At 35.8% G+C, this 11,926-nt stretch overlaps 1 protein-coding gene across 4 annotated transcripts in view; it reads right to left on the bottom strand.

Annotated features, from left to right (window-relative positions):
- Positions 1-712: 712 nt before the first annotated feature.
- Positions 713-11,926, bottom strand: part of PLA2R1 (phospholipase A2 receptor 1) — a 110,751-nt gene continuing 99,537 nt past the window's right edge. For all 4 annotated transcript variants that reach the window (XM_032636871.1, XM_032636870.1, XM_032636873.1 and 1 more), the window contains 5 exons: positions 10,850-11,018; positions 8,815-8,955; positions 6,856-6,972; positions 5,384-5,560; positions 713-2,671 (listed from right to left, as the gene is read on the bottom strand). In XM_032636871.1, the coding sequence (XP_032492762.1) occupies positions 2,457-2,671; positions 5,384-5,560; positions 6,856-6,972; positions 8,815-8,955; positions 10,850-11,018 (819 nt within the window). In that variant the 3' untranslated portion in view covers positions 713-2,456. The remainder of the gene's footprint in view (positions 2,672-5,383; positions 5,561-6,855; positions 6,973-8,814; positions 8,956-10,849; positions 11,019-11,926) is intronic.

The raw sequence follows: 11,926 nt of genomic DNA, 5'->3' as shown, positions 1-11,926 counted from the left end.
ACCAGATAACACAGACACAGTCAGTTATCACCTACTCCCCACAGTACCACAAGGACACAACAATTTCTCATACATCCAACCACCATTTTGAGGAGGGAATGGAAACTCCGGAAGACTGAATGTTTATCTAGTGAGACCATGTAATGCACCCTTGATAGGGAATGGAACTTTCAATAGAAGAAACATTTAAACTGAAAGAAGACTGTTGGAATTGGAAGAGCCCAATATACCTTCAATTGGAAAAATCCAAGATTTTCTATTACTCAGAGTTATAGAAAATAATTGACTGTTTTTTGGAGGGGGCACATTAATTACGTGTGAATGAGTTTGTGACCCTGCTACTTTTTTCTTTTCATGTATAGCATGAAATCTAGCTCAGATTGAAAATAGTTGTGGAAGAAAGTTTTTAAAAGTGCACATATGTGAATAAAACAGTATTTCAGTAATTCCTATTTCTGAAATTTCAGTAATGGGAAGCAGCGCATGATCTGTCCATTAGGATGTGGTTCAATACTAAATATCAAAGTACAGAGCACTGACAAGCAATACAGTTTTTTTTTTTTCCTGCAGAACCACTTTACTAATGACATACTTTGTCAAATTTTTATGTGTGACTGACTACTCAACTTCAATATACCTTGACTGGAAGGATAATTGATTAGCAGTTTTTTACCAAGTCCACTAAAAAGAACAGAACTTTAATTTCACTTGACAGATTATTAAATTGAGCTTTTATAACATCTGGTTAGTCCAAGCCAATTTTTCCTTTGAGTCATAAATATACAACTGTCACATAATGTAATATCTTAAAAAAAAAAAAAGTCCCCAAACAAACAAAATTATGGAAGTAGATTGTCTCAGTGCGTAAACTGCATAGCAGTAGAAAAGAGCTGCTCTTGGAAGCTGTATTAACTGTTTCAGCCTGCAAGGACTTCATTCTTAGGACACGTTCTTCAAATTGTATTTCTAACGATGATAGTTTTCCACTTAGAAACGTATTCATACTTTCTCCCAAGCTCCATCTTGGGACTACTTGTCACCAGTTTTGAGGCAGCTAGTTGTAATAACTAAAATGCACACTCTAGGGAGGCTCCCCCAGTTTCTCTCTATCACAGAACCTTACTTAATTTTCATGACCACCTGATATTTTCTTCTTATGCATTTCTTTACTGGTTTACTGTAGGTTTTCCTTCATTCAAAAATAAGTGCTCGCCCCAATACCTCCAATTTCTAGAATGGCTCTTGGTTCTTAACAGGAACTCAGTAAACATTTACGCAATGAGTAAACTTTTGAACATTGATTATGAAGTCCTTTTACTTTATGAGAAATTAATGAAGGAAGATCAAATCTGTGAGTTTTAATTTATGGACAGTATCATACTTTTAATCATTTTTTACTGGCTGCATGAACTAGCCCAATGCAAATGGAGTTGGTTCCCCCAAACCCTAGTTTACTCAATAGAACTCCCCAAATAAACTCCTTTATATAGCAAAGGTATCTAGATTACTGCTGAAGAGTAATTTATTTAGTAGTACTTGTCTTGTTCTAATGAAACTGTAATTCACATCTTTCATTTTTCCCCTTTAAATTCAAGTTACATTTTATATCTTTTGGTTGTTAGGAGTGGTATATATACATTTTATACCTGTAGTCTTTGACAAAGCTTGTGAATTTTAACAGTATTAGGATAACAATAAGTCCCTCTGAGCTTATCTATAAGATTTTTTAACTATCCAACTTTGTCATCATTTAGTAATTGATGATTTTAGGCCACATTGCATGGTTGCTTATGAAATTGTGCTGCTAACCAAGATTTTTACTATTTAAAGAAAGGTTATTTTTCTTCTCCTTTAGTTTGAGAAGTCAGAACTAATAAAAATGAATGTCACCCTAAATACTAGTATAGAGCCCGGAACCTGTGAGTTTTAAGCTTAGAAATTAGTGTTTTCCAAACCCTGCTGTTAAACTGATCAAATTAAAAAACAAACAAGAAACCTCTCAAAAGCCTTTTCTTTTTTCCTCTCTTATACAAGTGTAGGACTTTAAAATTTGTTTTGCTTTTCTCTGCCTCTCTCTTTTAATGGAATGAGTATTGGCAAATGTCTGAATAGATATCAGATTAGTTTTAAAATTCCCGAAAATTTTTGGTAGAAGCATATTAATGCAAAAACTATTATTCACATTGGTTTGAGAGTTTTCATTTGGGAGTTTCTTTTAATAGTTTTTGTTTTCTGAAGAATAGCCGTTGTAAAATCTCCCCTTTTAAAGAATAGATCACAGTTCGAGGAAATGAATAAATGAACACCTATCTGATTTGGTTACAATTCAAAACCAGTAATCATTTTAAGCATAATTTAAATGGTGACACGATTCACATTAGAGCGGCATCTGGTCTGTAAAGGAAAGTACTCTTCTTTACTCATTCTCATGGCCGTGGCATCCTCTCACTTCATTATTATTGGTCATTCTTCTCAAGATCAGAAATGAGAATATTTTCTTCTAAATGTACTGTACTAAAGTTGGTTGCTGGATAGTAAGGATTTCCAAACTGTGCAAGTCTCCTGCAGATACCACTATTGTGCTTGTATATGCAGAAGGAAAGTGTGGAAATAGCCAGAATTGCTATCAGTGTCACTGCTACTGCAAGGGGTATAATGCTGTGACTTGGTCCTGAAAGAAGATGAAAAAAAAGAAAACTTCAATGACAAGTAGTAAGATAGATACTGTCACATAGTTACTTTTTTTTTTTTTTTTGCGATATGCGGGCCTCTCACCGTTGTGGCCTCTCCCGTTGTGGAGCACAGGCTCCGGACGCGCAGGCTCAGCGGCCATGGCTCACGGGCCTAGCCGCTCCGCGGCATGTGGCATCCTCCCGGACCGGGGCACAAACCCGTGTCCCCTGCGTCAGCAGGCGGACTCTCAACCACTGCGCCACCAGGGAAGCCCGTTACTTCCTATTTTATTGTTTCTATGAAAAATCAAAACTTTCTCTACTGTTCTAAACCTACATTTTCCTGGATCCTCCTTTACTGTGTGAATATCTAAAACCAAATACAAAAAATACTGAGATGAAAATTTCCTTTTAATCAGCAAAGTTATGTTATTGCTTATAGCAGGGCTCAGCAAATAATGGTCCATGGATCAAATCTGGGCACCTGTTTTTACAAATGACGTTTTATTAGAACTCAGCCACACTAATAATGTTTCTATTGTCTATGGCTGCTTTTGTGCTACAAAGGCAGTGTGACAGAAACCATATGGCTCCTACAGCCTGAAATATTTACTATTTGGTCCTTTAAAGAGAAGTTTGCTGACCCCTGATTTATAATAATCATTATTAGTGCTCACAAACACATACACTGCTTTTTTTTTTTTAAGCTGAAGAATCCCCATCCAGTTTCAGCGCTGTGCTGCATTAAAAATATGAGTAAAATATAGTCCCTGCCTGCAAGGAACTCAGTTTTGTTGGGATCTGATGTGGAGTTGGTCCAGCAACGGTAACCTCCCTGGCTTTTTGCAAAGATTAAAAAAATCAGGACCTTCTCACCTTTTAGATCTCAAGAATCTTGGGAAATGAATAATAGCTCCTCCATTTAAAAAGTTAGAGGTTTCCTGTTTGAGGATTTTCTACTGTAAGAATGTATCTTTTCCAAGTAGACTCTATATCAAAGTTTGAACTCTGCTATTTTTACTCTAAGCAAAGATCCAGAGAAATATGTAGGGAATGACCCAGAGGCAGAGCAGTAAAGGATTTGTGAGTGGAGGAAGTGCCTTAGTGCACTACATATGCTCATTCACTCTTAAATGTCAACATTACCAATAGCAAAAATACACTTTAAAAAAAAAAAAAAACCTCGATTTTGCAATTTTAAAATAATGTTGTATAATTTTGCATAATATTATTGAAAACGTAGTATTGTGTATGTGTAAAGATACTTTTTAAAGAAAGACTGTTGAATGAGTATTCATTCTCAGGATGGAGGCAGCGGGCAGGTATAGAAGGGGCATATGGAATCAGAAAATGTGGAGTGTAGTTCTCCATGTAGCCTCAGTTTGGACAAGTACTTTTCTCATCTGTAACATGGGAATACTGTATCTGCTTCACTGCCTTGGAAAGTTGCTGTGTAGGATAAAAGAGGTGTCTTATGTAGTACAGGAAGCTTTAAAGTCCTGAACAGACATGAGATGTTTCTGATTTGTTCTTGATAGTCGAATGCTAGCGGTTGCTTGGGCACACTGATAGGTTAGTCATGGTTTCCACACAGAGTTGATATCCACACTTTCAGAGCTTCAAAGTTTGGTTCCCACACCTACCAGTTTTTGCTCTTTAATTCCCAATATCTAATCAGTCACCAAAGCCTGATGATTCTCTTTTCCCATTTCCACCTTCCCTTTTTTGTTCCCAGTTCTATCACTCAAATTACAACCGTCTCCCTTTACATCAGATGGGTGTGACTCCACTGTTGGTGTCTCTAGAGCATGTAGGTGTCCCCTGCGTCCTTCACCATGGAGTTCAGCTCTTTATCCCAGCACTTTCTGTGGATGGATCCTACAGTAATACGGTTTTATTCCCAACACCACCTAACGTGGTCCAGTCTAAGCTCATTCTCAATTTCTGCCTTTAGTCATTCTGGACCTTTTATCCAATATTCCTTCCCTCCTCTATTCTCATTATCTTTTGTGATTCCAAAGACTCATCCGCTCTATGAAGTTGTTTTCAGGAGCCCAGGCCATATCAATCCCTCCTTCTTTGTTAATACCTGCATCTAGAAACTGTTGTGATTACTATAAACACCTTCCCACTGTTAATGATCCTTGTTAATGTCTTCTCTTAGAAAGCTCTGTTATTTGCAATGGACTAGAATTTTCTGGCTTACATTTCTAAAATTATTTATAATCACCACAACCTAAGTATGTAGCTCAAGATCAAGTTATATGACTTTTATAATATATTATGGCCTGCAGTAGAGAATCACATCTACTTATCCACAATAAGGATACCTAGACCTGAATTATATTTCCTGGGACCAAAGATGGAGCTTAAAATTCTGAGTAGCAGCTGCCAGAATGAGGGTTGCTGGTTTACATTCCCAGCTCTATTTGCTTGAGGTGAACTTCTTTTTTTGCCCATTAAGTTAACAGCTAGGGTGACACAAGAAAGTCATAGTCTTTGATTTGATTATAATGATTTTTTTTCTTCATATCAGAGGAAGGAGCTGAAATGTTCTCTGACTTGTTTGATGTAAAACAAGATGATAATGTTAGAATCTATCTGAATACTCACTGAATACTTAGATTTTAAAAGCTTTAAGTGCTAAGGAGGTGGGTCAACTTTAGTCAAGGTAGAAGCAAAATGAAGATTTACTTTCTAACTTTACCCACCTGCTTCCATTTTACATATAAATCCTTTTTTGTCTTGACATGAGGATAACTGCCACACTCCTTCGGGAATCCTCAGGGCAACACACAGATGGGGTTTGACGTGGTCCATCTCTGGCTTCCTAATACCCCAGTTTGACTGGTCTGCGAGAGTTCCATCAAACCACTTTATGGTTTCATCTGTGGAAAAAATGCTAACATGAATTATGGGCATGGTTATCAAACATACTAAGTCTGGAATGAACCTTAAAAAGCAGCCCCTAAATTTAATGAGACTCTCTCCTTATCTGATGCATTCAACAATCATGAACTCAACATTAAAAGGTAGGCATAAGTGAAATTGCCTTGTGAACAACTCTCTTTATTTTAGATATATTGTTCTAATTTAGTTCATTCAAGATATGATGTTTCTTAATGTAACAGTTTGAATTTGAAATATTCCCTATCATTACAAACAATTTAAAGAAATCATTTAAAGTCCTAACAGCTATATCATTACAAAGTAGATCACTTTCTAAAAGAATTTTACAGTGAGCTTCTTTTTTGTTGTAAAGTGCCCCTTAAAATTTATTAGATTTATAGATAGAATAATAAAATTTGTAGTTTGAACTTAAAAAGCTTAAAGAAAAAAAAACCTTCAGTATATTGCATATCTTAGAAATCAAGTAGTTGCAAACAGTCCGTTATGAGCACGGAGTACAATGAGCTTCTTTAAAAAGCAAGCCAGTGGTATACCAAGGGGTGGGGGCAGTGGTAGAATCCACCCATGTGTAGGTGATAAGGGAGTGCCTTGTCTGAAAAGGATTTAAAACAAACAATAAAACTAAGCATAAGTCAGTCAGCTTTTTATTATCACCCTGTGCTAGAAGTTTTAAGCAATGTCGGTGATTGAAATACTCCTCCTTGCCAGCATGGACCCATCCTCTACCTTGGTACACCACTGTAACAAGTTCTCTATACCACTTAAAGTAATTTTCTTTACAAGTACTTTCAACAACCATCAGTTACATAAAGAAAAGAATAGCATGCTCTCATCTGATTAGAAACTCTGGTTTTTATGAGTAGCAAATAACAGTTCTGCTAGCACTATTTATCACTGAAACATTTCCATAACTCTATTGTGCTCTTATAACATTTAGAAACCTGGGGTATTTTCAAGTAAATATGGTTTGGTGTCTGTGACTAAGTCTGTGAACACAAAGTTCCAGCCAAGCATCTTCATAATGCAAGATTAAGTATAAGATAAACTTGTTTGTTTTCATTTTTGGTTTTCTGGGATTATTTCAAAGGGCAAGAAGGTATAAAAAGGGGTTAGCAATGATGTCTTTGGAAGAAATGGCTTTAGGATTTATGATATTTTTTTTAAACAGCAATGTATCCAAGGAAAGTTTTCTGGTTTGCAGATGCCATTTCCATCAACCTTGACCACTGTGTATTTATTTATGCCCTCTCCTCTTCTCTACCCAGTCACTTACTGTCACCATCAAACTGAGCATTCAGCCAAACCATCTTGACAGAAGAACTGAAAGCTAAAAGCTGGTCTAGGAGAAATGAATTTTCAGCTTCATCTTTGATTGTTAAAAGATTAGATCCTATAAAAGAGACAAACAGCAAATGAATAACTATTTGTGTTTACATGTAAATACAATTAAAATAATGTCTTCTATACCATAATTCATAAAGCTCAGGCTTTGATGCATGTAAATCAATGAAGTTAGAACACTCCTTCACACACCATACACAAAAGGAAACTCAAAATGGTTTAAAGATTTAATATAAGACATGACACCATAAAACTCCTAGAAGAGAATGTAGGCAAAATATTCTCTGACATAAATCATAGCAATGTCTTCTTAGGTCAGTCTCCCAAAGCAAAAGAGATAAAAGCAAAAATAAACAAATGAGACCTAATTAAACTTATAAATTTTGCACAGACAAAACGAAAAGACAACCTACGGAATGGGAGAAAATATTTGGAAACAGTGCGACCAGCAAGGGCTTGGTTTCCAAAATATACAAACAGCTCATATAGCTCAATATCAAAAAAAACACAACCCAGTCAAAAAATAGACGGGAGACCTAATTAGACATTTCTCCAGAGAAGACATACAGCTGACCAACAGGCACATGAAAAGATGCTCAACATTGCTAATTATTAGAGAAATGCAAATCAAAATTATACTGAGATATCATCTCAATAATATCGAGATGCTATCCAGTCAGAATTGCCATCATCAAAGAGTCTACAAATAGTAAATGCTGGAGAGAGTGTGGAAATAAGTGAACCCTCCTACACTGTTGGTGGGAATGTGAATTTGTGCAGCCACTATGGAGAACAGTATGGAGGTTCCTTAAAAAATGAAAAATAGAGTTACCATATGATCCTGCAGTTCCATTCCTGGACATATATCCGGAAAAGATGAAAACTCTTAATTTGAAAAGATATAGGCACCCCAACGTTCATAGCAGCACTATTTACAATAGCCAAGACATGGAAGCAACCTAAAGTGTCCATCGACAGATGAATGGATAAAGAAGATATGGTATATATACACAATAGAATATTGGCCATAAAGAAGAATGAAATAATGCCATTTGCAGCAACATGGATGGACCTAGAGATTATCATACTAAGTGAAGTAAGGCAGACAGAGAAAGACAAATATCATATGATACCACTTATATGTGGAATCTAAAAAAATGAAACAAATGAACTTATTTACAAAACAGAAACAGATTCACGGACATAGAAAACAAACTTATGGTTACCAAAGGGGAAAGTTGAGGGAGGCATAAGATAGGAGCTTGGGATTAACAGATACATACTACTATGTATAAAATAGATAAACAACAAGGTCCTTCTGTGTTGCACAGGGAACTATATTCAATATCTTATAATAACCTATAATGGAAAAGAATCTGAAAAAGAATATATATCTATATATCTAACTATCCATATCTGAATCACTTTGCTGTACACCAGAAACTAACACATTGTAAATCAACTATACTTCAATAAAAAAATTAAAAAGCTCAGGCTTTGAAAAGTGAAAGTTTCCATTGTTAATAAGTAATTTTTGATTAGAATTTTAAAAGTAGTATGACATTTATTAAAAGATACAAGCTTGTACTTAAAGAATAGAATATTAATTTTCAGGAACATTAAAGATTCATAGTTCAAATTCATTCAAAGGGAACACTTTTTTGGGAAAGTGCAGTATCCTGAGACATTGTCTTGGGTTTTTAATTGTATACTGGACATTGAACATTTTAGCCATCCCCCAAACAAGCAAATTCAATAATATTTACTTTTTCAATTGTTTTTGTTGCTTCTAAAATCACTAAATAATCAGACAAATGAAGACAACTACATTGTTTACTGAAATGTCAAGAAGGAACACATTGAAAGCATTTTACCACAACAAAAGAATTACCTTCCTTTTTGCAAAATTCATGAGCAGCCTCAAAACTCGTACTGTCTAAGACTGTAGAAAAACTGTAGCAATTACTTTTGAATTTTATCCAGGGAATAGATGTTTCTGAGCACAACTCTGGGTATCCAAATGGTCTTGTTTCTATGAACAAAATGAGTTATGATTTCAGGGTGGTGACTGGGTTCACTTATTGAGATAAACATTGCATTACATTCTATGAAAGACCAAGATAAATATATGTAATGAGATTTTCATGATAATACTCTGAAAGAGTGGGTTTAATGTAAATGATTACAAAACTGGAATGGCTTATAGCATGTCTGGCAGAAATAATCTTTTCCTACACATAATAGGGTATATTAATGCATAGCTTCATAGGCTTAGTTTGGGTGTTATCTTTAATATTTACAGTTAGTGTCCTAAAGGTTGGAAAAACTGGGGGATGTGATTCAGAGAAATACTGGCAGCTGAATGAAGTTGGTAAAAGACACTTCCAAATGTACAGAATGTGTTTCATTCAGTGCTGAAGATTTAGTAAATCCTTACCTGCTAGTCAACTTAGAGAAAATAAAGCATTCAATAAAGTAACATATCATAATATAACATAACATTAGTATAACATAATATATCATAACATAGTATAACATATCATAACATAACATATATCATGACATGACATAACACAACATAGCATAACATAACATAACAAATCATATCATAACAACATATCATAATATATCATGACATAACATAACACAACACATAACTAAGGGGAATTGGGGGAAGTCTTTGTTTCAGAGGGCAAGCACGAGAGTCAGACACACCCACACTGAGATCCTAGGTGCATGGCTGTGGGTATGTTACCTATCTTCCGCACACTCCCACACACGTAAAAGAGAGCTAACAATAACATCTTTCTTACAACTTAAGAAGTTAGGTGAGCTAGTGCCTGTCACTTAAGCACTCAATAAATGTAGTGTTATTAAAAAAGGAAGGATAACTTCATGGTGTTTTAGAAGGAGAATTAGCTTTCCCAATACATATGGCTATCATTTATATTTTTGTCCTGAATTGTTTTGAGCTGAACTTACATAATATGTGTGCTATTTGACTTATAGTATCCAGAGAGTAAGTAAATACATGCACACTTACTAAATGAGAGATTTAAAAAGAAACCAGTTAGTGTTAAGGAAATTTCTTTTTGTACACCATAGCAATCAAAGGAAAGGGGACCTGATTTAATGGGATAAACATGATATCAGAGATCAAGGAAACTTGGCTTCCGCTCTTGGTGCTGTTGACAGACATCTGTGAGATCTTCAGGAAGCTATTTAATGTTCTGGGTTTAAGTTTCATCTTTAAAATAATGTTCATCTGGTTGGGCGAGGTGAACATTCAGTGTAATGAGATACTATTATCATTACTGTCATGTTTTATATATACATATATAATATAAATACAAATATTATTACCATAATGGTGATGATGATGCTCTAGAATCCTATTAATCTTTGACTTAAACATAAATCTTCAGTGGTATTCAAGGTCCTCCACACATGCTCCTAACCTATGTTTCTAACCTGATTTCCTACCTCTCTCTTACCAAAATCCTGCCATGCAGGAAAATCTCAACACCAGCTTTGCTCAGCTACATGCCCAGTCCTTTCTTCCTCCCATGTCTGCCCAAGCTTTTCTGCTCAGAATGCCTCTCCATGTCCCATCATTTCCTGATCACACCCATTCTTCAAGACCAATCTCCACAGTCCTGTCCTTCAAGAAGGCTTTTTGCTTTTCCCCGAGTGGCTCTGATGTGTCCATTTTCTTGCTAACCCCCCACAGCACTTGCTATGGCTCTTATATCATTTGGTAGCCCTGCCTCATGTTAACACTTATTTGTACATCACCTACCAGACCGAATGCTTCTCGAGGGCAGATACTTCTTACTGCTTTCCCTCACAGCTCTTGCTTAGCACAGTGCCTTGCATAAAATAGGTTCACAGTATGTATTTCTTGAGTTGAATAGAATTGAACCTACCTGTGGGCACATGACAAATGGCTCCTTGCAGATATGACTCACAGGCTGTGCTACTCCAGTGTCCACTGGTGTCGGCGAAAACACAGTCACCCAGGAAGGATGACTCATCATCTTTCCAAAAAGTGAAGGAGGATTTGGTGCCATCTGACCAGTCAAAATTAAGACCATTCTGTGGAGGGAAACTGAGCCATCATTTCCTTGCCATGAATGCTGGCAACGTCACCCAGTGCTGTCTGAGCAGCTCTCACTTCATGCGTGGATTTATATTTCCACATCTAGACTTATATTTCAGGAAGTCTAGGACAGCTTGTGGAAATGGCCTGACAAAAAGGACTATCTGCCATAAGCAACATCTTCTTTAGTTTTTGGGAATCCTTGGTTCCCTCCCACCATAATTTCCTGGTAAGCAATCAGAGTGAAGTTGAATCAATATCTTGTTCTTTACACCAAAATAAATTTAAGATTGATCAAAGATTCATACATATAATTGAAAACATAAAAGTGCTAAAGAAAACTTGGCTAAACATTTTATACTCTTGACATGGGAAAAATCTTTCTGAGTCTGATAAAAAAATCCAGAGGCCATAAAGCAAAATTGACTACATAAAGTTAAAAATTCTGTAATACAAAAATACAATAAACAACCATGAAATGCCATCCTTTCACCTATCCAACTGGCAAGGATTAAAATTTTGACATACCCAGTGTTGGCAAGGATGTGAAAAAACTAGATGCTATCATACACTGTTGTTAGCATGTAAATTGGCACAAAATTTTAGAGGGCAATGTGGCACCATCCCTTGTTAAAATTTATAAAGGGTACTTAGCAACTTCATTCCTGGGGATTTATCCTACGTGTACAAGGATATTTGTTGTGCATTGTTTGGAATTGTGAAAACTGGGAAGAACCCAAATGTCCATTCACATGAGAACGATTTAATAAATTGTGGTATATCCATATATGCTGCTGTCTCAAAGAATGTATTAGATTTTTATGAGCTGACATAGAAAGCTGAACAACGTATATTAAATTAAAAGCAAGCTTAAGGACAGTATATATAGTATGAGCTCATTTAT

This window comes from Phocoena sinus, chromosome 7 (genome assembly GCF_008692025.1).
Source record: "Phocoena sinus isolate mPhoSin1 chromosome 7, mPhoSin1.pri, whole genome shotgun sequence".
NCBI classification, from domain to species: Eukaryota; Metazoa; Chordata; class Mammalia; order Artiodactyla; family Phocoenidae; genus Phocoena; species Phocoena sinus.
Note: the sequence above shows the minus strand (reverse complement) of the source record. Positions and strands in the feature narration are given on the sequence as shown.